The sequence below is a fragment of the Nesoenas mayeri genome, assembly GCF_963082525.1.
Source record: "Nesoenas mayeri genome assembly, chromosome: 1".
In the NCBI taxonomy this organism is placed as follows: domain Eukaryota; kingdom Metazoa; phylum Chordata; class Aves; order Columbiformes; family Columbidae; genus Nesoenas; species Nesoenas mayeri.
In genome coordinates, this window is record NC_137541.1 from 50668053 (window position 1) to 50696045 (window position 27993).

General features: G+C 36.7%; 1 protein-coding gene across 1 annotated transcript in view; it reads right to left on the reverse strand.

Moving 5' to 3' along the window:
• TMTC2 (transmembrane O-mannosyltransferase targeting cadherins 2) overlaps positions 1-27993 on the reverse strand; it is a gene marked incomplete at its 3' end in the record, with an annotated part of 254657 nt that overhangs the window by 13297 nt on the left and 213367 nt on the right. Inside the window, exons 10-11 of the mRNA XM_080363734.1 lie at positions 14779-14893; positions 8141-8204 (exon numbers count right to left, since the gene is read on the reverse strand). Of these exons, the coding sequence (XP_080219860.1) occupies positions 8141-8204; positions 14779-14893 (179 nt within the window). The remainder of the gene's footprint in view (positions 1-8140; positions 8205-14778; positions 14894-27993) is intronic.

Sequence of the window (27993 nt, forward strand, 5' to 3'; positions counted from 1 at the left end):
TATCAGAGAGTTTCTTTCTCTCAAATTACATGCTAAGCATCAAATACCAAATTACTGTTTCAACAGTTCTTGGTAAGAGTAATTGGTGATATAATGAAGATCTAAATGTTCATTAAATTAGAAAAGAGGAGTTAACACATAGTTGCTCATTTCCAACATTTTTCCCCCCATTAACGAAAAGCAGGTCTACACCTTAGAGTTCATGAACATGAGTGACTCAAAAAATACACTATGGCAATAATTAGACTGTAGGAGGATTAGTATTTGTTGGAAATTTGTAAAAATTCTCATAGCTATAAATGAAAAGCACTCCAACTTATCATGGAGTTTCTGGCTGGCTTACTTTGTAGAGAGTTACTAAGTATACAGCTTACTGTTTGAAAAACTTTACATTAAGAAGAGTTCATAGTTGCTTGGGTAATTTCTCTTGAAGGAATCAGGAACTACAGAGCCTACTTTACCTCTTGCATGCAGGAGAAACAAAAGCAACTCTAAACAAATCAATGGTATTACTGCAATGCAATACTTGTGTAAGCAGAAGCAAATCAAATGTATTTTAATTTCAGTCATTTTGAACTTGCACAGACAAAATACTTATGTATTCATTAGGATATCAATGTACAACAGATTATTCTAGATGGGAAATAAAGAGCAACTTAAAGGCATTTTAATTCTACTTCCAAAACTCACAAATTACACTGAGCAAGCCAATCGATCTCAGACATTTGTATATTTAACTGCTTGTATAATCAGAAGAGTAAAAATGAACTTCCCATAATCTAATTCTCACAAAAGTAAAACTGAGAGCTGTGATGACAGGATTTCCAGCTTTCTCCCATGCATCCTACATGAAGATGAATCAAAATATCAAGAACCAGATTTAACTATTCCATAATCACTGAAAAGCACATTCAGTCTTTGCTTTCACATTGCTGTTGGTGTGTATGAGAAAAAGCATGTAGAGTTTTTTGGTGTAAGGTTATAAAACATTCTTCTGTATTTCCCAAAAGAAATTCAGTGTTTTCCACAGCTGAGCAAATTGGTTTTCAAATCATACAACTCATCCTGATATTGTCCTTCAGTATTACAGGTAAATATCCCCCATTCCAATAGCTGATGTACTTTCTTTGTCCCCTGATGAGGATGACAGGGATGGAAAATGCTATACAGGGTTTTTGTTTTGTCTTTTTTTGTTTGTTTTGTTTTATTTTAAGATGGGAGGCACTAATCTCTGCTGAAGTAGGAATACTTTAGGGTTCAGAACAACAGCCTATATACAAGCTTGTCTTGGAGCTGACAGCTCTGCACAACAAAAAAACTAAATGCGTCTTTAGAATTTTTAGGAGGACCACGAACAAGCTTAATTGCAAACACAGATAACTTTTTGTTCAAAAGAATAAACACAGTTTTCCTTAAATAGTTGGGCAGAGATAACATATCTGGCTTGCATTTAGCCTCAGACAAGAAGGATGAACTGAGTGTGAGGGCCTGGAAAGGCTGAAGCAACAACAACAACAACAAACTGAGCTGTGGGCCCAAATTAGATTTCAAAACATTTTCAGCTCAGGAGGCGCAGAGAGGGATCACGTATGGGTAAACCCTTTATGTGGAAAAGTGTTACTATTTCTGTGTAAACACTGAAGAGCCTTTCTACCTGAAAAAAAAAAAAAAAAAAAAAGGGCTATCTGGAAATACAGTTCACATCAGTCATGCTGTATCTTCTCATCAGGAAGCCACAGCACCCTTTTTAGTCCATAAAAGTCCTGTGTACACTATAACAATTGATTCAGTCTTTACAAAGCAAGGCAGCAGGAACAGAGGAAGAACTGGATCCTGGGAAGTTCTCTTATTCTTCACATCTTCACCAGGAGAAAAGAAAGGAGGCATTTTCGGGAGGCCAAGAGCACTGCTAGGCTGGAAGGAATCCACAGCCATTCATATCATTGAGGCGGAAATTTTGGCACACTTGTGAGGAAGCCTTGAATAATGTGAGGCTTCGCAGCAGCTGGTGCTGGCGGTGGGAAGCTGTGCAGGCCTGACACAGGGCAGGAGAACCTGGGAGCAGCTCAGAGGGCAGCCAGGCAATCAGCAGAAGTTCCACCTGCCCCACAAGGCCTGTTTTTGTATTTTCTGTAAAGGCAGACACATGTAATGGAAGACAATGGAACAGGTGAATCTGCTGGATGGTAACTACCAAAAAATAGAGGTCTGTGGTCATTCCATGACACTGATAAAGATAAAAGATTGCCATGTGTTCATTACTTTGAATAAACAAGTAAACAGGTAGAAGAACATTTTAAAACAAGGCTTCTCAAATGGAAAGTGTCATGCTTTACTGGCAATAATACATAGTGTAAAAATCCTATATATACTGTTTCTCTAGAGGATCATGGTATTGGGTTTGGGTAACAGGGACTAGATAGACTTGCTTAAAAAAGCTGCAGGAGGAATAGATCCATCACTGGTGAGGGATCTGCAATATCCCTGGAGTAGTGTCAGGACGACATTGGGTCCAGTGAAGTGTAGAACACTGCCAGTTTTTGGTCACTGAGGATCAGGTGCAGACAATTTAGGAATCACTGTTAACCCATCCATCACTGCCATCAGCCGCAGAAGTAACCTAGCAGGAGCTCTTAAACGTTTTATTAAAATTCTCCCTGGCAATAACAGGACATGCCCTAAACAAGCTGGCAAAATGCATTGAAGTCATCTGCCTCACAATTAGTCCTAGCCTAGTAAAGCTGCATGAGATAATTACTGGATGTTAAGAAGAAAGTCAAATAGGGAAATTTGGTATGGAAACACCTAAGGAAAAAACACATGATAAAGCAGATTTTGGTTACATATGTTTCATGATAAAATCCAACATCTACTTTATTTTTTAAAGATGTATGTACTATCAGAAGTATATTCATTTTTAGAGGTCTTGCCATGAATAAAATCCATATATTATGAACATTTTCCATAAGGAGGCACTGAAAGCATGTTATCTATAAGGTGGCTATAAAAATACAGTCAATTCTCTGGAAATCACCAGCATTCTTCTTTCAACTCAAGGTAGAACTTATTGCAAGCCTGAAGCCTTTGACATGAAAACTGTATTCCAACACTGAGAAAAAAAATAAAAGAAACACATGTAGAAACTGCTTTTTAATATGATGTTGTGTTAACTGATTACATAAACCCTTCAAGTCAAGAAATGGTTTAGTCTCTCACATCATGATTAAACCATCTAGTGGAAATTGTATTTATTTTGCTTATAGGTACATTTCTCCTTTCACCCCTCATTCTATGTGTGTGTCTTTATGTATGTTGTTACAGTAAGACATTTAATCAAGCCCCTTTGAAGTGGTAGAGTGGAAACAGCTGTTTCTGACAATGTGCCGATGACATGGGGCTTAAAGCTGTCATGAGCTCCAGATTGCAAGCAGCACCAATATGTGGTTGGGACGGTAGTGACTTGCAGGTCACGGCACCTCCTTGAGGAATGCTTCTAAGCCAATCAGCTCAAGGTGGTGGCTCAACGTCTTAAGGCTCTGGTGAGCTCTCTTTCATTTAATACCCTTGAGGTCACACTTCAAAGCGCCCTTTCTTCTCAAGAGCCACTGGCCACATGTGGCGGTTCTAGAGCAGGTTTTTAAAGACTGGCTGCTTCAAGTTCAGACTTAAAAAATTAGAAATGCAGTTCTATTATATAAACAATGTCTTAAAGGTTGAATAAAAGCTGCAGCTTAAGTCAATATCTCACATTCTTGTGAAGAATGACAATTTAAAGAGAGTTTCTGGATGACTGATTTTTTCCACAACAAAGTGAGCTTAAAGCTTACATTTTGGAGTGCCTAACAACTTGTTATAACAATTCCCAGGTTTGTGAACATTACAAGATGTAGGGCACCTAGAAACCATCTCTAAATACAGACTTTTCTCAGCAATACTGCCACTCAGAATAATTTCTGTATAAATGTCTTGCTGTCCAAGAAACTTACTTCATGCAACTGATTTTTTCAAAATTAGAATAATGTGATCACAGAATGATTGGGGTTGGAAGGGACCTCTGGGGATCTTCTAGTCTAACCCATCTGCTGAAACAGGTTAACCTACATTGCTAGAACAACCACAGATGTGCTTTTCATTGAGAAGGCTCTAAAATAATTTTGTTTTGATCATGATGAACACGCAATGTGGGAATGCATTTTTTTGGAAAGTATGCAAAAAGACGCTAGGGAAACTAGTCACTGTAGGTTACCTATACAGTTGAAGGAGGAAAAGAGAGTCCTGTAAGAAATTATTCATAGCAAATAAAAGTCGATTTCTCCTCTGAACTGCTTCCTGGATTCCTCTCTCCTCCTTGGCTCTCCAAGGGAAGCCCACTTGAAAATAAAGAGACGTAATCTTGAGAATGCTTGCTTCTTCAGTGAAGTTTAAGACAAATGATTCCCATCTCCACAGCAACATCATATTCTACAGAAAATACTGTTCTTCAGAAATTTGACTGGAAATTATCTTCATAGGGGATAAATACACACTTAATGCAAATAAGGCAAATAATGAACATTATTAAGAGAACAGTGAGGTCTAAATCTGGAACAATAATAGTAGCCAGATTTGTTTTTTCTTTGCACCCAACCTGCGTTTCAGCTGGTGCTGGTATTGTACCAAAGTATTTTAATTCTTTTACACTCTGCAGAAGAACAGTGTATCCAAGAGCAAAGATGATGTTCAAGATGTGGATAAATAGTTTAAAACACCTGTCTGTATTCTGTTGTTCCTTTACTGCGTGTATATATATTTCTTTTTGGCAAATACTTTATTCATCATCATAAAGCTTTTCACTGAGAAAATAAATGGGTTTTTTTCAGTATTTTTCATTCCTCTCAGAATTAGTTCAATGATGAATGAATCACCACCAATACTTCGAAAATAAAATCTTTCTGTGTCTGCTTTCTTAAAAACAACCATTTGCATGTTTCAGAGACATTACATTTCTCCTATAACTGAATACTGGTTTTCTGGGGATGTTTTTATCCTCTTTAGTCACAACTTTTCTAAAAAATGGCTTAGTTGAATAAGAAACTGATTCGGACATGAAGGCATATTGGTTGCTTAGTGTTGTGCCCCAATTTTGAGACACTGAAACAAAAGAAGTATTGTGTATGAAGTATTGCTTCACTTATAAAGCAACAGGAACAGTTGAGAAACCAAAGCAAGGGATGCAAAAAGAAAACAAAGCAAGAATGGCAAGAACAAAATTGTGTCATGAAAGATCAATGAGCATAGAAATTCACTAACAATCAGTAAAAGATTGAATTTGTGGTATTAATAACATCTCTTGTTGCTGCTAAGGATGGTATTTTATAGCAGTGATATTAGAGATATTACCCAATGCAGAGTATTTGTAAAGAACTGGATGCAAGAGAATGGAAATCTGAGTTTTGCTTCAGGCTGAACTAGCTGAAAATCTCTCAGGAGCCAGGCATGGATCTAATTCTAAGGAATAACTGATAATTTAGTTGTCTTGGTACAGCGAGTGAGAAAGGAGTTGTTAACAGAGAAATGAATCTTCAGCTTGGGATCTGGAGCAGTGATTGCAGAACCACAGGAGACAAAAAAAAACCAACAACCAAAAACTATAATCGTGCTGAAAAAAAAGCAGAGAGCCACTTTACTTGGGATCTCAATCTAAAATTCACTAATGTAAACAGGTACCATTTTAAGCACCAGAAGGAGGTTTTCGTTAAACAGATGCTTTTAGCACTTAATTTTTCCAGGAACAAGGCTGATCCACTGAGTGGGAATTTGGGAACAGATCTTTTAGCAAGTAATATTAAACAGGTGAGCACAAATATACATATAGATATGTGCATATACATGAAACTGTATGTATGCATGCATGGATCTGTTCGTTACATAACATTCATACATCTAGTATTGTGAATTTTCTACAGAGAAATGTCCCTAGATCATTAGTGATGGATACCAAAGAATTAAAATCCTTCAGCAGTATATTTTGCTTAAGGATATTTCTTCAGCATCTTGACTAACATAATTTTGCTGATCCTTCATATTCATAAGGCGGTGAGAGGACACACAGGCTATATCCAAAATAATAAACTGTGGACATTTTCAGGTTGTGAGGATGGTTCCTACACAGCTCTGGACTGAGCCAGTGCAGTCTCTGAGCAAGCACCTGGGCACACTGAGAGCAGCTGAGTGGACCAACACTAGAGAATAGTCCTTGACATATTTAATTTATGAGTACAGATGTAGGTACAAAGTACAAAGGATTTCACTAATTAGCATTCAATTGTTCTTTGGAAAGATTAGGAGCTTCTGTCTTACCATGTCTGCATTATACTGCTTACTACCCAGAAAACCTCCCTGAGTGGCTTCTTTTCCTCCTGCTCAGAAAACGATTATGTTAAATGGAAGAAGTAGTCATAAGAAAAAAAGACATGCATGACTACTTCTGTTTATATTTTCATTCTTGACAGATTGCCCTTGCACAGTCATCAGACAGTTGATGCTGGCAGTGAAAATGGATACAACCTTCCCACTCTGAATCATTAAAATATTTCGCAGAAGTCATGAACCATATGCATACTATGCTTAGCTAGAAAGTTAAACTTCATCATCTTGAATATAAAAGTGAAATTAGCTCTTAAAAAAAAGGTGAACAGCAGTACCCATTATATTTTAACTTAAACTAATAAAAGATAGAAGAAAGTTGCTATAATGAACTCTTCTGATGATCTTATCCTGCAAAAAGGATACTATAGTCTTAACATGTACAGCTTGTCAGCAATACCTAGAAATATCTAATTTCTATGGTACCACTGCCATGAACTAGAAGCCCTCAGTTACTCCCAAAGATCTCTCAAAAAACCTCATGCATATAATCATATTAATATATGATTATATAAGAATAAACATTTCTGTGAAATATTTTGATAGTACCATGGAGCACAGAAAAGAGAAGAACTGTACCAACTTTGAGGTGACTGAGGGAATTCTTTCAACATTAAGGTATCAGACTCTCAGGCAAAACAAAATCACTCAGACAAAACTTAAAAGTCTTGCATCTGAAAGCACAAGGAACCAGAAAGTATAAACTGTTATCTCACAAAGTATGAGTTAAAGAAATACATAGATTTTGGACATTTTTTTTAAGAGATGGTGTGAAAATGCATAATTTTATATGAATAAGTTATTTGTGGCTTCTTTTATTATATTTTCTTAGCTTGTTTTGAGTTTTAGCTGTTGTTGCTTTTGATCCTTTGGTCTGAAAATTCTGTCATTTTGAGTGTATATTATTTTTAATTGTGTTTTTTCATTTTTCTTTGACTGAAGTTGCTAGCTTGTATCCTCAAAATTAGCACTATTGTCTTCTGTGACAGGAACATGTTCTTGATTTGATTTATTGCACAGACAAAGTATTAGTTATTTAAAATACATTCTGGTCTATTTATATTCATGAGTGTTTTTTCAGAGAATGTGACGGTAATTGAAAAAAAAATATAACATTGAATAAAAAATGGTAAAAATAAAATATTTATCTCTTTAGTTCCTGATGCAATAAAATTTGAAACAAGCTTTTCTGTTTAAAAAGGGTCTACCACATATTCTTACACATTTCTGCTTCAAGGAATAAGCATTTCTTTCACAATATACAACAACCTCCGAGGTAAATACCTCTAAGGTAAAGTCATCTCTAAGTGTGTAGAAAAACAATGTTTGCCAGAAGTTCATGATGGAGGGAAAGGCATAAATGTATTATTTAAAATGCCTTACAGAGTGCATCACAGTATAGCCTTTAATTCTGTTTTACTAGTGAAAATAGATGGAAATAGGAGAGCTTTCCAAACTTAACATATTTAAAGGTAGATAAATAAATCTAAATCTAAAGATGTTAGCCAAGTACGACTTGTTGCTAGAATACTTCACAGCGGTAACCTGAAAGTGTAGTGATTGGTTTGACAAACAGCTTTATCTGAATATCCAATAATTAACCATTGAAAGAACATATATAACATAGGCTGAGAGATCAAATGCTCCTGCAAGAAGTTTCTCCTCAACACAAAGGGTTCGGCACTATAGCATGTTCATCAACTTAAGTAATAGATATCATTAAGAAGGTACTTACATTAGGTCTTAATCCTGCTGCCATTTCATAATACTTCTCGGCTTCTTCATTGAGACTGGCTTGTCTGTCAGGACAGAAAACAACAATACATTACACCTCAGTTTCCTTGGGTTAAAAGATAAATCATACCTAAAGAAGTATAGCTAAAAACAAAAGATTAGAACTACTCTCCACTGTTTAAAGATATTACCCTACCAAATTCACAAAATAATGTTAACCTAAAAGATTTTTTTGTAGTTCAGAATGTCCATTATTACAAAATATCTTCGTGTACCTTATTTTCTTTTTAGTTCTGAAATGGTGTTGGTATAGACTGGAGAGAAATGCAGAAGGCCAAACACTCCCTTGAGGCAAAACTAGAGACACACCGGTCTTCACTAGAGGAAAATCTGACTTGTTTTTTTGTAATTAGCTGTACCTTAACAGTGAAATATAAAGCTGTAGATTATACAATGATGCAGTTCCTTTCTTTATGCCTCCCCAAGAACACTATTATTCCAGGAAAAAAACAAAACAAAACAAAAAGCTACAATAAAAACAAACGAACAAACCAACTCCCAAACCCCAAACAAGAACAAACAAACAAAACACACACACACAAAACCAAAACACATTAAAATCAGAGAATACAATGATTTCTCATAAACAGGTTACAATGATTCACGGAATTAATTCAGAAAATAGAGTTCTGATTTCGACATTTACTTGTATCAGTCTAAGAGGGGGTTTAAGCTTAGATCTCACATCCCAGGGGAATAAGATGGGTTTCTGGGGACCTGAAGCACTTTTGGCACTTCTTCTGCTCCTGAGAACTGTTACTAGTTCAAAGACTATCAACCAGCTGAGCACTTGTATCTGGAGATTTTACCTTGTTCATTACATAAGCTTTTACATGCTTTGTTGTTCAGTGATCAAATTGTGTTCTAATTTTATGTTCCCATCCACCTATATTTGCCACATAATATATGATAGGCAATGAATCCAAATCAACACATTTTCACAGTTATTGGTCTTGTGAGGACAATGGGACGAAAGATAATCCCTTTGAAGTTTCTCACATAATCCACGTGCAAGCTTGAAACCACTTCCTGACTAGCGATTTGCCAAGTAGAACATGGTTTATACCTGTTAACTGTTCTAAATTACTTGGCAAATGTATCATCCACTCAGTGGTTGTAGTGGTTAGAAATGACTGAATGTCTAAAAATATTCACTTAACATGATTTTGAATCACTTGTGCTGGGTATTATTAGCAGTTGAAACAACTGAAAAAAAGGTAATCTCGTATTTACGAATTTCAGGATTTACGACAAAGCACGTAAAATTAAACATGTTACAGAATTTGGGTTTTTTTTCTGTTTGCACTAAACTGTCAGAAAACCAAGCATTTATGAACGTCGTGAAATTCTGTACGATAAACAAGGTGCCTTTACCCAGGAGTTAGATACAGATGGTAAAGTTCCCCTCCAAATAGTGTTGTTGTCAGATGAATGTGGTACAAATTAAAATCCTGTCCTCTTTTATCCCAGTGGAAACACATGGCTTGCTTTCCTCCCACACGTACATCCTGAAACATGGTTCATTAATTCTTCAGTAGAAATCAGTTTGAATTTATAGTTCTCCACACTAATCTGGTCAGGAAAATGCCAGTTCCATTTCTGGGGCATTCAGTAACAGTTCCTCCAGTTGAGATACAGCAGAATTCTGGTTCCTATTTTCACTGTCAATCTAAACTAGAAATTCATTATGCTAAGCCGTGGTATGGCTTTCCCTTGGGAAAAACTAAAGGCACAGAGGTAGGAAATTGGAGTAACTCTATGTCACTTTGAAGTAAAGGGCTCTGGATCAATGTCAAACAATGGAAGGACACTACTAAGGGAAATATAATTCACACTAGAGTAAAACATAAGATAAAATGTTGATAATAAAACAGAAAGGAAGGAAAGAGAAGTTTGGAAGACAGAGTCCTTTTCATAGTTACGAAGCTATATTTCAACCTCTATCTTCAATCTTTTCACTAGGCCCGACCTTGAAAACACATCTGATTTCACCCATTAACACCTAGCATTCAATCTTATTATAAGGAACAAAAATGTGTCCTCTCTTTATTCTCTCATATCCATTAACCTGAGCCTTCAGACATACCAGTTCCCTGTATTTTGTTCCACCTGACTGCCAGTGACACCTTGTAAATGTGCTTGACAACACATTGCTCTTTGGTTCTCCTGAAACCAAGTTATATTCAGCCTGCATTCATTTTGAATCTTTGTGTTGATCACTGGAAAAAATACTGCCTTCAGAGACAAACAACACCAATGCTGACTGGTTTAGACGCATAAATGTGAATGGGAAAGGGTTATATTTAACCTGCCTATTGGTTGCCATAAGACTTCAAACTGTTATTTTTTTAAAGTGAAATTATGGATATCAGTCCAGCTATATGGAAGTTTTCTTCAAAGAGATTCCTATTTTAACATACTGAATGTTGATCCTTGGCATTCTTAATCAACCAATCTGTATCACAACAAAATCCTAATCAGATTCCACACATGTAACCCTTCACCTGCATTTTTTGTTTTACCACAATTAATAGGCTTAGCCATATATATATTAGAGCACATGGACAGTACTTAAAGAATGAGTAAAATCTGTTTAGACAATAACATGGTGTGAACTGGCGCCCGTGAGACTGTGCCAGCAACTACACTCCATGCACTTTGGAGAACCACAATACTCTCACAGAAATTCACTGCAAAATTAAGACCACATCATGTAGTATTGCTTTAATTTAGACTTCTGTTTTCAAATAGCCAATAAACATCCTACAGCTTCATGTAATATGAGTGTTTCCCACAACAATCCACTGCCTTACGGAAGTCTGAACAAAATGTGCTTTTAAGCAAAGCTCTTTTTCCTATTCTTGTTTTTACTTGGAGACAACGTGAAGCTCTTTTCCTGTTTCTAATTAGTATGGCAGTGTCACTACCCTGCCATTCCTCATTCTCAAAGTAATCACCCTCTAGATCACAGGAGACCTTTCTCATGGCAGCTCACCTCAGTACACAACTACAAAGTGAAACAGCACTGTTAATACATGACTCAGTCACTGAACCTACAGCCACCATAAGGCATTGCAAACATATGCTTCACTACATTCTATTAAAATACATCTAGCTTTGCTGAAAGGCTTCAAACTGAGGCTATAAGCAAATACCACAAAAGTAAAACAACAACTCGTTACTGTTTTAAGAATAACCACCCAAACAGCTACATAACCCTTGAATGAAGCTGTCTGGAAAACAAATTTGTTGAGAAAACAAATTTTACAGGCAAATACTATGCACGCTAAAAGTTACCAGACTGTTGCAAAGAAATTAATTACATCCATCCCGCATCTCACCCGTATTACAGATGACTTGATTCATCTGGCATTGCATTATCAGAATCCTACAGAAGTCATCTGGGCAAAAAAATTAATAACTATGTTTGTGTAATTAGGAACAGGGAGGTCTTTCAATAATGAAAATAGAACCAACTCGTTTTTTTTTCTCCACTTCAGCTTTAGATTTAGTCAAAAAGAGAAGAAGTAAACAGTTTTTGAATACCTGACAGAAGAAGCAGATGTCTTTCTTGTGGCTGCTAAACTAAGAATGGCTATCTATAAAAACAGCTACTGCATTTGGAGACAGGTAGCAATTTTATTGCAAATTTTAAAAAAAAAGAATTAACACTCCACTCTGTACCTTGTTCAAAAATTTCAAAACTTGTTAGTTTTCATTTAGGTTGCATTTTAATTTAAGGGGTTTTTTTCTCAGTAAGTGGACTTAAAAAAAGGAAAATATTTTAGCACTAGAGTAGAAAATAAATTGGACTTGGATGGAATGTCGTGATAATTTTCCATCCAAAGCAGCTGTAACCCAAATTTGAAAGAATTTGCCTGCAATTCTGAAGAAATGTCTACATGCAGTTTCTGAATCTCATGACATTCCTTGGGTTATGGTGGAAACAGGAGTATGACAGAAGGGAAAGATGATACCTTTCTAATTCAATAGGACATCACAAAAAACCCAGAATTTACACAAAAACAATTCTGAGTTGCTGTTACTACCTCCAAATCACTTTGGACACTTCACATCATCCCCATTAATATCAGTTTCTGTCTCTTAACCCACAACACATCTTTAAAATTTATCCCTTCTGTCTACTGACAGTCAATTCACTTCCATGCCCTGTGAACTTCTATAATATATTCTCTACCTCACAGCTGTGCAGTCCATTCAGAATTCTTACCAGTCCATTTTCATAGCTCTCTACGGTACCTAAAGAGCGTTTGGTCACCTACATGGAAGTATTTAATCATTTCAACCTTTCATTTATGACTATCTTTAGCACCCACAGTTTCTAGTTGTGTCACTCTGTGTCAGTCTGAGTACTCCCTTCTTTCCTTCTTCTTTTGTATCATGGTATCAGCTTTCCTCTTGGAATCACCTTTGGCCCTCCATCATCCTAAATATCCTGAAAATCAGCTTCTTCTGAAGTCCCACAGACTCATGATGGATTTGTAGCTGCCCTCTTCTAATGTATGAATACACATTCCCCTTGTCCAGCTGCTATTATGTAAGCAATATAATATATATATATATTTATGCATAAATGTATAAATAAATAAACTGCTTAGAAAAGCAGTGAACAAAGGCAGACAACAGAATCACAAACTTTTAGCAAAAAATCAGTCTGATCATAACACACACAGTTCTAAGCAAAAAGTTGGCAGCACTGAATTTAACTTTGTCACACTGACTTTTGCTAAATCCTCCAGACCACTTTAGACTCCCAGAGTGTATTAAGAAGACATTATGATCTTCTACAAAAAAAGGCAAGTATTTAAGTGAAAAATTAGACCAACTGGGTATCCCAGAGGAGCACAGTTGGATTCTAACTAAACTAAACCACCAGGACTTTTTTGGTTTTGTTTTTAAGGGTTTTGGTTTGATGGGTTTTCTTTATTTTCAGAAGTCCTGTTTTGTGCTTACAGCTAAAATAGAGAATGCAGTTCAGAGTCACTAAGCTCAATGCTGGTCAAAACTCCTCCCAAAAAGTGCCCTCTCCCAACCAGATCAAGCAGGGTAACTATGGCTGATGCACCTACAGTACAGCAGCACAGCTCTGAGAGTGAAAAAATACTTACATCCCAATGTAAAAACATGTGCCTTCAACACCTGGGAATGCTTAACTCAGTGGTCACAGAGAAAGTAAGAGATTTATTAAACCTATTTGCAAAATAGTACTGATCAACACCACCACATTTTAAAATACCCACAAAAAAATCACACTGTTAAACCATATTCCACAACACACTCACCGAAATCAGGAGTCTGACACTATCTATACCCTTCTGGATTAATCTTTCATGCCTAACTTGCTCTGCTTCTGTCTGTGAATTAGTTTAATTAATGAAAACGTTTCAAATTACTGAATTCTGTCTCGAGATATTATTATTCAGAAAATAACCAGGGGAAAGAACGGATCCTTAAAACAGCTCATACACCTGTGGCAGGTCAAATTAGTGTTTACCAGTGAACCATTTTTCTTGGTTTTCTTTCTAGTCTACGAGCAACAAGAGTTCTTTCTCAAAGGGTGTTTTGGGGCCTATTTCAAAATCCTGGTATAGATTATCCTGGTATCCTTCATTCTAAAACATGAGTCCCTTGGCTGAAGCTGGTTCTACCTTCTCTTTAATACCATTTCCTTTTCCGTTCACTTTGTGTTCTAAAAGTTAGAAGTATAAACAGCTGAGTGAGATAATCTTCATCAGAGAAATAACTGTTTTGTGCTAATGAAGCATATTTTTTTTCTTGTGCATATATTTTCTAAGCATAGACATAATCCAAGTGAAATAAAGTATCCTTACAGCTGTTAAGTGGACAATACACAATAATTAGATAGTTATCCTAGAAAAAAGCATGGAGAATATCTCTTACAGTAATGAGAGTTTAATGATAATGTTCAGGCAAAAGCTTAATGTAACTGAATATCCAGGTCTGCCAGATTTAAGAGGAAAAAAAGAAGTCCAAAATTTTATTCAATTCAGACAGGAGAACAGAATTAGATGAGAGATTAAATTTTAAATCACAGATTCTGATAATATGATTAAGTGCTCCCATGAGTCTCAAAGTTATCATTAGCCTGGGAATATTTAGATTTCTAATTATCTTAGTGTTCCCTAATGATACTAAGATAAAATGTGATATTTTCAATATTCTCTAGTTACAGCCAGATCAGAAATATGCTCTATTATTTGCAGTTGCTATGCATCCTGAATTTTTAAAAATCAAGTCAAAGTAAATCCTGCAGAAGGTTCTTCTATGTTCTTGTATGCAAGCAAAAAGTATTACCTGCTTGTGAACAACAGAAGTTTTAAAGGTAAGAAATTATGAGATAATGCACAGAATATTAGAAATAGAAATTGCTAAATCCTGCAACAGTTCCACTCCAATTCTTTTTATCTTATTAATGTTGAATTATTCAAAAGAATTGCTGGGCTCTAAAAGGAACTCTGTGTAAGCGAAGGCTGAAAAGACCTTTTTATTCCAAAAGAAGGGAAGAGATTCATGTAAAGCAGATGTAAAAGCACTAACCTGAGCATATGGGCTGCATTGAAAACAACATCAAATTCTGTATTATCAAGTTCAGCTGCTTTTTTTGCCATCTCAGCTGCTTCTATGAGGCGGGATTCTTCTAGGAGGAACTGACCTGAAATGAAGCATGTGAATGTGAGCCCACAGAAAACAACTGATGGATAATACTTCAGACAGTATAATTAAGGAATGAAATTACAGAAGGATAAAAAAAAGATACTTCACTTTAAATGGGTTTTATATATGTATACCTCGATGAACACGTATTTCATCATGTTTCAGCAACAGTAAGAGGCAATAGACAGCTTTTTATGAGCTTCCTACATGATCCTTACCTTTCACGTAAAAAACCAGAAGATGGCTAAAATCAAGTGACTGAATTTTTACAAACAACATTGTCATAATCATTAAACCAAGTTAAAACTGAAAACAGTGAAAAATATAGCGTTATCCAAACTTTAACTAAAGTACAGTAGTTTCAAAACATAAACTCACGACATCTAAGAGAACTCTATAAAAATGAGGTTTCCTTTGAAGAAGAGGAAAAAGGTACTATAACCACCTTATTTCTTTTCTTCTAATCATTTTTTCACACCTAATTCAAAAAATGTGTTATTTTTGGATCAAGGCGTTTTCAAAGGGTTTCAGCCATCTAAACTGCATCTACTTAACTTTATATTTGAAAAAAAAAAAAAAAAAAAAAAAAGTATGGTGATTACACATTCCAGCATTTCATATTTCCTCTTTTATCTTACTTTGTAAAGATCACTCAGTCAAGTGTCCACCAAGCCATCACTGGCCACAAGCCTCTTCAGGAACAATATGCCACGAACAAATTCTTCCCTCTCATGGCAAGGGATTTGGTTTTCTTCTTGCCTCCTTTCCTCATACATTCCCTGTTACTTACATGTTCATTATATGGTTATGCAGAAAATCCACATAATCTGAGCTAGCCAGCTGTACAGGGGTATAATGAATCCAGTGATGCTTTAGTACGATGAACACATTTGCAGAAGGAATTATCTCGTACAAAAAGTGATGAAAGACATCTATCCTCGTTTTTTTGTTTGTTTGGTTGGTTGGTTGATTTTTTTTTGTTTTTCCTTACTCTGGGGATACATTTCAGCTTAGCAAGAGATGTAAGATTATTTATTCAAACAATCACCTATATCTTAGTTATTCAGATCTGCAAAAAGTCTTAGAAAAACATTCAGGTACCTTTCCTCATTCATAGCATAAGGCGTGCTTGCTTTAGTACATCCACACTCTAATATGTTCCATCCTTTCATGCATTATGATACTTCGTGTTCACTGTTTCCAGAAAAAGAATAATTTCCAAAAAGGCTTTCTCACACAGAACAATAACTAGCTAAATAAAAAGAAATACAAACATTAAAAGGAAACATACAAGAGCAGTTTGGATCATAAGAAATTAATTTGTCTTCAGAATAAGAAACCATCACTTGACCGATTAATGGAAGTTTCTCATGAAGGGAAAAAAATGTTGAGAAAATCTAAAAGTTCGCTTTTTTGAGGGGAGTCTTACATCAGGGCATGCCAAACATATAGTAGGACAAACTCAGGTATTAATCTGAAAGTTGTCAGAAAAGTAAATCTACCAAATACAAGAGGCAGTTTGTATCTCTTGATCTGGGCTGGATTCCTATTTTCTTTAAAAAGAAATCTTTGAAAAAAGCTTGAGCAACTAGTATTCCAATTTGCTTCCAACAATGAACGGAAACAGTATCCCTAATCTTTAGGTCCACGTTAAAGCAAATCGGCCTTAAACTGTTAACATTAGAGTTCTTTTGTTAATGGGAGTATTAACACTAGATTAGCAGAATGAGACCCTAGGAACTACTGATGTACTACTGATACATGTAGTCAGGGGAAAGAAAGAAGACATAGCATTTTAGATTTCAAGACATGGTGAACATTCAAGATCATTCTCAAAAAATTATATACTTAATTTGGGAAAATATATTTTGCAGCTTAGAATTTAAAAACAATATCAACTGGTCATGAAGATTGGTTCTGTAAAGGGACAAAACCTGCCATTACTGTTTTAAGTAAAAATTACTCAAGGATTTTTAAAGACAAATCTTTAGAAACATACTTGTAGTTTTCTGTATGAAATGTTTAACACACTGCAACTCAGAGATATAGTCTCATGTATATTTATAACTACCCCTAATGTAATAAAACGTAACTGATACATTCTACTTCGTGACATAATCAACTAATTTCCTGACTTCAGATTCATTTTATTAAACACTAAAATACTTGCACTTCATTGACATATTTTCTAAAAATACAACATTATTGGAAACCATTTCAAACCAATACTAATGGTTTACTGGTGCTCTTAAGCAAAACACTATGTTAACTCTTAGCTCTTTAAGAGGTCCGTAAGACCCACATATACTGAATATATTATGAAATGTACACATGCTTTAGATTTCTACAAGAGGTCTAATTTAGAACAGTAGAACATTATATATATTTATGTAAAATCAAGTGCACTGCTAGATGCTCGTTTTTGTTAATTATTTTTCTAGAACTTTGGCTGCATACGTTACATTAGTCTACATGGACACATGAAAAATGTCAGCAATGACTCTAATGTTTTAAATTGTTAAAAGCAGAGTTTGCTCTCCATTTACTACTGAGCCTCTAAAACATGTCTTTATTATAGGATTATTATTTTTTATAACATATTAAAGGATTATCTTTATTACAGGATTACCAAAGTTAACTAAAACCAATTTTAAGTGCTGCATGACACCAGCCAACTATAAGTTCTAGTTTTCCAGAAAAGAAAATTCTAGGACTGTGCATTACCATAAACAAGTCTCTCCCCTGTACTAGAGGTGGCCATAACAGTGGCAATAACTTACGCTGAGGGGCTGAGTAGTAGATCACAGAATCACAGAACCGACTGGGTTGGAAAAGACCTCAGAGATCATCGAGTCCAACCCTTGGTCCAACTCTAGTCCGTTTACTAGATCATGGCACTAAGTGCCATGTCCAACCTCACTTTAAAAACCTCCAGGGACGGCGAGTCCACCACCTCCCTGGGCAGCCATTCCAATGCCTGATCACTCTCTCGGTAAAGAATTTCTTTCTAATATCCAGCCTAAATTTCCCCTGGCAGAGTTTAAGCCCATGCCCCCTTGTCCTATTGCTGACTGCCTGGGAGAAGAGACCAATCCCCACCTGGCTATAACTTCCCTTCAGGTAAGTTATAGAGAGTGATGAGGTCACCTCTAAGTCTCCTCTTCTCCAGACTAATCAACCCCAGCTCCCTCAGCCTCTCCCCATAGGTCTTATGTTCAAGTCCCTTCACCAGTCTTGTTGCTCTTCTCTGGACCCGCTCCAGCACTTCAATGTCTTTCCTGAACTGAGGGGCCCAGAACTGAACACAATACTCCAGGTGTGGCCTCACCAATGCAGAGTACAGGGGAAGGATCACTCCCCTTGTCCTGCTGACCACGCTATTTTTGATACAGGACAGGATACCATTGGCCTTCTTGGCCACCTGGGCACACTGATGGCTCATGTTGAGCTTCCTGTCAATTAGTACCCCCAGGTCCCTTTCTGCCTGACTGCTCTCTAGCCACTCTGCGCCCAGCCTGTAGTGCTGCAGGGGGTTGTTGTGACCAAAGTGCAGCACCCGGCACTTGGCCTTATTGAACTTCATCCCATTGGAATCAGCCCATTTTTCCAGCCTATCTAGATCCCTCTGCAGAGCCCTCCTGCCTTCCAACAGCACCCTCCTGAAGCCAACTGTAGCATCCTTTACACTCAAACCTTTACAGAATATTGATGGCAAACAGGAGAGCGGAACACCCCATAATTGCCTTACTCATTGCCTGAGTAGAAGTGATTTAATCAGAGGCTGCTGATTAAGCATTCCCTTAATTGGATGGGCTATAAATATAATTGACTGCTACCTTCTCAATCTAGTGGAAAAGTCAATACCGCCTGAGCGTACAGGTGTGCGGTGAGTTGTCACACCCCTGCTGGTATCCAAGCAGCTGCTTATTCTCCCCATCCCACCGGGGCCGGCGGAGGGGAAATAGGAAGAACAAAAGCAAGAAAACTTGTGGGTCAAGGTAAAGACAGTTTAATAGATGAAGGGAAGAAAGAAAACAAACAAACAAAAGAAACAAACAAAAATCCACAGACAAACAAAAAAACCCCACCAACAAAAAGAGGAAAATGAAATTGCTCACCACTGCTCGCACAAAGACCAATGCCTAGCTGGACTCCAAACAGAGGTCACTGCAGAAGCCAAAATCCCTCTTCTTCCTCTACCCCAGTTTTTATTGCTTAACGTGACGTTATACAGACTGGTATATCACTTTGACCATCTAGGGTCAGCTGTCCAAGTTGGGTCCCCTCCCAATCACCTACCTGCCCATCCCCAGCCTACTCGCCAAAGGGACAGAGTGGGATAAAAGAGAAAGCCTTAACACTGTTCAGCAACAGCCAAAACATTGGTATGTTATCAAGACTGGTTTAGCCACAAATCCAAAACACAGCATCATCCAGGCTGCTATGAAGAAAGTTAACTCTATCCCAGCCAGACCCAGCACAAGGTGGAAACTCTGAGTTGAGAATTGATTTACCAAGTTCTTCCGAAAGGCAGACTAATTGTACTCACACTTCTAAGCATAATTTACAGTGCTTAAGCAAGAGGTATCCCATTTTGAAAACATTAGTCACCATTCCCTTTAATATGATATACTAAATTCATACAAGAATGAATTGGATTGACTGTTTACTGCTGCACTTTCTTCATTAAAAAGCAGACTCCTGAACTTTTCCTGTCAAAGCCATAAAGACATGTTTTTTCAAGAGAAGAGCACTAGCAGGGCAGAATATTGACAAGGTGTTGAAGGTGGATCGGAAGGTCTGATCCACAAGCCCCTCGATCCAGGAACCACTTGTGTGGGTCTAAATTTACATGCAGGATTTTCTCCTCTTGACAGGTAACTGGCAAACTGCATGATTTATGAGATGCTGCCCAATATCACATACAGAGATTTTTTATTGCAGGTGTCATGACTCTCACTCTTGCCAACAACGTAAATTACGGTAGCCTGATTGTTATTTGGAATCTGAATGAGCTTTTGAGAAAACAGCTTTCTAGAAGCTCTGAATCCCAGATTTTCCTTCTTCAAGGAAAGCATATTTCTTATTACTAGTCTTCTAGAACAGGAGTAGGAAATCCACAGTCCAGGTTCAAGTCTGATCTTCAAGAACACTGTTCTTAGCCTGGAATATTATCTTTTTAAACATATGTCTCCACCTTTCTTTCTAGACAGCACAGCGCTGCATGTAAATGTGTAGCCTAGAGTCCTTGAAGACCTTCGAAAGCAGAGAACTGACTCATTACTTGACTATTTTTTTACTCATTTTTCCCTAGACAAAGACATCTAAGCATCAGAAATAGTATAAAAGCTGAAGAATTCTGTACCTACACCCTTGTTCAAACTTACTTTTTCTTGCAAATCATCAGGTGTTTTTGAGTCTATATTTGACCAATAGATTTTGATGCAACATATGCAATCTACTGAAAAATAAAAGTATATATGTAATTTACACAACAACAACAATCCAGTTCCCGGGAGCTTAAAAACCCCCAACTTATTTTCATCTTTTGTCAAAATTTTTAAGAAATATTAATCCACAGAGAAGAAAGCATACAGGTCTCTGTCCTGTATCTATCCTGTTTGTTTCTCTAAAATGATCACAAACATTTGTTAAGCATTTTAAGACATGTGCCAACACCAGTTTGAAAGCCATACATCTGAATTGGTAGTTCTGCTGCTTCACTGTAATGTGAAAGGTATTAATTGGTTGGGATATGCCGGTGTGTAACAATCATTTATGTTTGGAGCAAAAAGGCATTAGTGCCTTCCTCTAGAATGGGCTCAACTATTCCCTACAGGGACTATAAGCTTTTATTTTACTAGATAAAAGTGCAAGTGGCACCAATCTTTCTTTAATTGAGATGTTCTCTCTCTTTTGCTTGCTGGCAAACATTCAAAGGTACTTTGTACCAGAAAAAAAGTGGGTTTCTGAAATAGCTCGTCTTGCTACTGCTGCTTTTAAAAAGAACCAATTTTAATGTTCTCAGAGTGCTGTTGGTTCTGAACTTACTCAAACTTCAACAACTTACACTCTTGTCCCAACATCTTCAGTAATCCAAGCAAAACCAAGTAAACTAAGTCCTGAATAAGAAGGAAAAAAACTTCTAATCCAAACATAATAGAGAATAGTTAACATTTGCTTCTTTTAATACGTTTGTCGCCAAGTCTTCTGCATGTTATCCTCTTCAAAATAGTATTCTCCTTTCATGGCAGCAATTTAATTAACAAGAAAAGTGGATCTTTCAAGATCATAGACCCAACTGTCATATCTGTTTATAATAAACTTCACCCGAAGTTCTTCTGGCACATTCAACATTAAGGATTTGAAGCTGAATACTTGTTGGTACTTCCAAAGAATTTCAAGTTTCAACAAAAACCAAAATAGGGATGGGGTTCCAGCTGACACTGTGTCTTTGAAGCACACAACAAGGCTACAAGGTTATGTCTCGAGAACTGAATGACATCTTCACTGGCATGAGCAGAACCGCCACTGAAGTCACCACCAACTCTGCTGTGGCAACGCAGAGCAAAAGAGCAGATGCAACCAGAGATTTCTGAATGGAAAATTTCAACAGCATTCTGTGGAAGAAATGAGAAGACAGACCGTGCCTCTGAGTTGATTTCCAAAGCTTTTCAGGTGATGAATCAATGTTGCAAGATGCCAAGTCAACAGACATGACCTAATGTACCTGTTTCCTTTAAGAGTTTCAAAACAGATTCATTGGCTGTGAATGAGCAGTTCCCACAGCAAGGGAATGTTTGCTTAAAGATCCTGCTTTCCAGGCCTGTTAAGACAATCTCTTGCTGAACGTGTAGGATGTGACAGGGGAAGCAAAGAGAACTCACATCAGGATCACCTAGATGGTAGCAGCTTTCTAGTTTATTTTACTGCTCCTTATATCCCATTCCATCTTTATCTAAAGCTGTTTTCTGGCTTTCTTCCTGTAAGGGCTTCGGGGGAGTTTATCCTCTGAACTGGTTCCCATTGAGAAGATTATTTCATGCATATAAAATGTATAGAAAGACTATGCAAGCCAGTGGGTGCTGCAACATCAATACATGCACTGGCTTAGAAAAATCTTTTTTATTAGCCTTTTTCTTTGTCTGAAAAGCTTATCTGTTGCCGCTGTGCTAAATATACAGTTGGATATCATCCAGAGCACAACCAGTGATAAGAGAGAATAAACTAAGTTGCAAGCCTTTGGGACTCCATGACTGAACTTGTGACCACATCTGGATCACTGATTAATGATGAAAACATATAATATAGAGGAGCTCATGTTTTACAAATACTAAGCAAGATTCTGAACCCTATGTCGTTCCCAAGACACCTGGTGATGCATAAGGTTTGGAAAACTGAAATCTGGATGGGAAAGAAGTCTCCAGTTGCACTTTGGTAGCAACTCCATGCTATTTCTTCAAAAATATTCATAATGAGATAGCGCTTTTAGGATAAAACAAATGATCTTTAAAAAAGAAGTCTCTGGGTGTTAGGAAAGAGATGGGCTTTTTCAATCCCTGCAGAAACCCCACATTTTGGCAACGTGAAAGAAGCATAAAGCCTTATTTCTAGCCCTGTCTCTGATCTGCAATTTCTATACCACATCTCTTGAGCAGTCTAGTATATTGTGCTCTCTGTGCTGAAGAAGCAGAGTCAACCATGTATTTGGGATGTCAGAATGACTAGATTTAAGGATAAACTCAAGGGAAGAGCCAGAACCATGGAAATTCCACAGGATTTAGGGCCGGTGACCTAGCTTGTTTGGAAATACTCCACTGCATTCCACGTAAGTGATAGGTTCTAAAGAGAGTTTGGAATAAATTCTTATTATAGTAGTTCGCAATATTTTTTTTTTTCTAATGTATGGTAGCAACAGCACAGAGAGAAACAAAAAGGACTTGACAATTTCTGTACATATGCTTTTGTACGCTCATTTTTCACAGCTGCCAAGAAAACTGCAAACAAGACTTCAAATTGGTATTTTCTGAACAGCTCAGTTTGCGGTATATTCTTGTTCGATTTAAGTTTGGAAGTAACAAATACTGTCTGTGTTAATAGTAACTGAAGATTTTCTTAAATCAAAGTTGTTGGAGAGTGTTCTTGGAGCAGCAAGGTCGAAAGTTTAATGAAGTGTTTCTGCAAGTCGGTTACATCTCTCTTCCTGTTTTGGGTCTAAGAATCCTCTCTTCCTGGAATTAAATTAACTGATATTGTGGGAGGAGGTATAAGCCATAGTCCAAAGTCAGGCTCCTAATTTGATGGCACTGTATGCTCAAGACAGAGAGACTCTTCCTCCAAAGAGTGTGTATGCTCCATGAACATGTGTTATTTGAGTAGTATAAACTTTTATAGCTTCCCTACAAAATCATTCTGTATTTAATGTTAGTATTTCCAAAAGATTTTAAATGGCAAAAAAACTTTTCATGTGCTGCAAAGCTCGTAAGTGCGTATTGGGAAGGCTGGCAAAGTGACTTAGTGATGGACGTACTACATCTGTTTGGCTTTGACCCCATCTCATCAAGGAATTTAATTTCTCAATACATAATCACCATGTAGCATCTGGAGTTCCCAATGGAGCAGATGCATGCACTTTATCTATCATTCAGCATATACTTCATTTAGCTAACCTGCCAGTCAGAAATGGCTGAATTCACTGAAATTACAGATTGTGAAATCAGTTTTATTTATTTCATTGACAAAGATAAAAACTGAACTAGGACTAGGGTGGCATTTCTTCCACAGGAATAAAACTGCACTGAAGAAATGAGGAAGACTTCATTACTAGGTCATGGCTGATATTTCTCATTCTTATCAATACAAATCTGACATTTTATTTTTCATGATTACAGTTTTCTTTGTAAGATCTTTTCCTTAAATATATCAGAGAAAAATAAAGCTTTCCCAGGTTGCTCTTCAGGCAATGAAGAACAAAGACAAAAAGCTCCAGCACTGTGAACAATGTAACTACACAGAAATATTACAAATACATCACATCTAAGAAGAAAACTGAATGCACATCTGTAAATATATGTAAATTCTCTCACTTACTAACACATGTAAGTATATGGCTTAAAGACTGAAAAACATGGTGCTTGAAAATCCACTGCTATCGTATTTCAATGAAATTTCTTTTGAAGCTTAAACCACAGCAGTTTCAAACCATTTTGAGGCTGGGACTTAGGAGTGGTAAAGCAGTCATCTTTGGAGGCAAGACAGATACAAAGTGCTCACAGACCCAGGTGAAAATTTAGGCATCAAAAAGCGCTAAAAGTTCTCTGCTGAAACAATAATTAAAAAGGTTTAGGATGAAAGTGGAAAAAAATAAAAACAGTTAAGAAGCTAAACTTGTGTAAAAAAAAACCCCAAACAACCTAAACCAGATAAAATAAGAAAATCTATGAAAAACCAAATCCTAAATGTTCACAAATTCAAAAGTGAAAGATGATGTAAAAAAAGGAATGTTTGGGAACATGTTAATCTGTTCTTCCTTCAATGAGAATTATAGCTTAAGCGCTTCAGTTTTACCTAATATGACAGCTTGTTTCTCATTTTATTTTATATCTGTAACTGGGAGTGCACTGAAAAAGGCAGACGATCAATGTGAATTGCCTAATTAAGTGAATGCATAATTAATCTAATGAGAATAATCCATTTCTATAATGAAAAAGGTATCATTAAACAATTTAGTTATTAGAACAAATGTATTATTCAAAGGAAACTATTTTAAAAGGAGGTCTCAATGGTGATTAATAAAACAGAGTTAATTTGAACATCCTGTTGGGTTCTAGATTTCCCCATTCCAATTAAGCCATTAGGAATGTAAGGGAGGAGGGACCTCTGTACATGCATTTTGAAACCCCACTCCTTTCTCTCCCTCTCTTTTTCCCCACTTTTTCATTATGTTGGAGGGAGGTCACTATATGCACTTGAAGAGGCATGGTAGTAAAACCTATTTTTAACAAATAAGTAAAATTAAACCTATGTTAGTGGTAGTTTTTTGTTTTGTTTTTAAGCAGCAAATTATAAAGGAAACAAGACAGTTTTGGAGGTAAAATGACTTAAATTTCACTGTAAATTTATGAGGGTTTTTTGGTTGTTTGTTTCTTTAAGTGAAAGCTAGTACAGAAAGTGTTCAAGAACTTCAAAGTCCTTAACTACACTGCATCCTACTAGCTATCTCAAGGAAAAGATACCTAAGAATTTGTTTTTCTTTCTTTTCAAACAGATGAGAACTTAAGTATTTCACCATTTGAAATTAATCACATCTCTCTACACTGGCATGTTTTATACAGAATCTTTCTTCAGCTTCTCCTGAGATAGGCTCAGTGCAGACCAAAATAGGAGATCTTTACTTCCTTTGTGGGTGGTCAATACTATATCCAAAACTAAATCTTCGGGCCATAATGGCACTGGTCTGACCCAGCTGAACATTCCTATGTTTGGCACATGTGTTAACAAGTTTGACTTACTGACTCTTTAGATGCAAACACACTCTTAAAATATTTATAGAAAAATTCCTTTGGACTTGGTTATCTCATAGGTATCTCTCTGTGGTTTCTCAGATTGATGCTTGGACTCATCCCACCTGACCATAGGCATTTAATCAAGGCAACTAGGTTATACAGAGTCTCCTCTATGGTCAACGAAGACAATTTCAATTATGTCATCAATCTGTTGATGACAGAAGCCATCGAGGTTTTGCAGGACCCAAAATGGCATACTTGAGTTAAATGTTTGAAGTAAAGTGAGATGCCTGACTGCCAATATCCTGAGTAGATGTGCATAACATATTTAGAAGAAAACCTTCACAGAGAGAACAAAGACAGAAATTCAAAAATAAATAAGCATTTATTAAGTTCAACTCAGTTTAGTCAAAACTGTTCACTTTAAATCTTCTTTTAAAAATGTATATTAAAAGTGTCAAACTTTACAGGAACATTCAAATCTAGTATTGGAAATAACATTCTCTCATGGTTTAGTTTAAGAACATACAGGTTGTGCCACAAATAAGATTTTCATTGCCAGACAATTCAGTTGCACTTCTGCACAAGAAAATGGTGCTTCTGCACTCTTTCTCGTGTCATTTTTTTTTTCCTCTTCCTGATTGATACGCATTTTCTCTCATCTGTTATGTGTTTCTGGTAGTGTAGCATGTAGCTTGTATCAGAATACCCATCAAGACCACCCGTTTGTAAGACCATGGTTCTGCACAAAGTTCAGATGTTCAGATAACTGACATATGAGAAAGGAAAAAGGGAAAAGAAGGGCAAAAGGCGAAAAGAAGAGCAAAAGAAGGGGAAGAAGTGGACAGGTGAGCAGCTGCCTGCATTTCAGCCTGAGAGGTGACCCTCTCTGGTCACCAGAGCAAAAGCCACTTCCCCTTATGTCCAATGAAGTGGCATTATGTCTGTAGTATGCAGGGACTTATATCTCTTCTGCTTTTTCACTAGTTCTCCCTTCAGACAGCTCCAAACATAACAAGTTTGCAAAATACTGCCTTAAACCTAAATTCACTGAAATGCAAAACCAGCAAATTACCTATTCAAAACTAATCATAATTCTAGCTCGATCAGAGAAATGTGCTGTGGTGCTACCCAAGAAGCTACCATGAAACTGTTCACCTCTCTCCAAACTTGTATGTGACCAAATAAGCTGACTCCTGCACCAAATCACATCTTCTAAGAATAGCTGTGGCTCAAAGCCTGAATTAACACACATTATAATACAAATGTAAGCCTCTTAAAAGATACAGAATATTGACAATTTTTACCGATAGCTTCAAAAAAGTCCAAAAGGTTAGAAGTCAAAAATAACATCTGCACATTCTGGGAGCACAACTTATAAGTGTGTGCATGCATGTGCACTTGGAAGAAAATCTTCAGTCCATTTATTCCTGCTAATCCATCAACACACTGTTGTGTCCCAACTGACTACTCCTTTCATTTGGCAGTTCCATGAGGTATGTGTTTTTTTAGGGTTGATGCCAACTATTTTAATCTCTGTTCCAACATCATCATGCTGAGAAAAAAAGTAATCTCTAAGATTTACATGCAAAATACAGATGTATTTCCCCATAGTTTAACACCTGGCATACAGGATATGGACTGTACCTGTGACAACGTGCTAAAACAAACTGAGATGTAGAGATAAAGCTTAAAGTGTTCACTAGTGACTCCTATGTGATATTTGGAGTGTCCCTAGTAACATACACTGTGGATTCCTGATCAATATAAGAAACAGGTGGATAGGAAAAGGGAAAGAAAATGAAAAATAAAAGAAAGGGAAGGGAGAGGAGAGAGAAAGGGAAGGAAGGAAGGAAGGAAGGAAGGAAGGAAGGAAGGAAGGAAGGAAGGAAGGAAGGAAGGAAGGAAGGAAGGAAAGGAAAGGATAATTTATGTCAAGTTTTACAAAGTTCTGTGCTCTATGTGACAATGTTTTGAGATCACCTGCACTTCATAGACATATCAGCCAAGCAGAGGTAAAGCATATCTTTCTCATAGCTACTTTGATATAAACATGGAGTAACATCAGTGAATTTGGTGAGGTGATCAGAAGTTATAAAATCAAAAGAAAAGATTTCACCTGCATTCATTAGAGCTCTCTGTGTGTAATACTCCATGACAGTGACCTACTGGCTAGTATAGAGAACCTTCTCGTGTCTACAGCCCCCTTCAGCATCAGATTTTACTGTGCTGGTATAGCAAACTCTGAATAAATTGTGCCTTTCACTCCTAATCTGCAGAGCAGAAGCTCACTTATGTTGCAATAATGACCTCTGCACAAGGATAAAGAAATCACTTTTTGTACACAATAAAAGAAAAATGTGCTGAAGATTTTAGGCAATAATCTTAATTAGGAAGCAACAAACTATTTTAATATTGTATTCTCGTAATGAAGATGCTAACATATCAGAGATGAATGATGACTTGAATAACCTTGCTTTTAGTTTATAAACCACTTGAAAATGACACAGAGTGAATACTGCAGGAAAAGGCAGGAAAGTTGATGAAGTAGTGAGAGAAAAAGAAAAAAACCTAGACCTGTAATAAAACATAC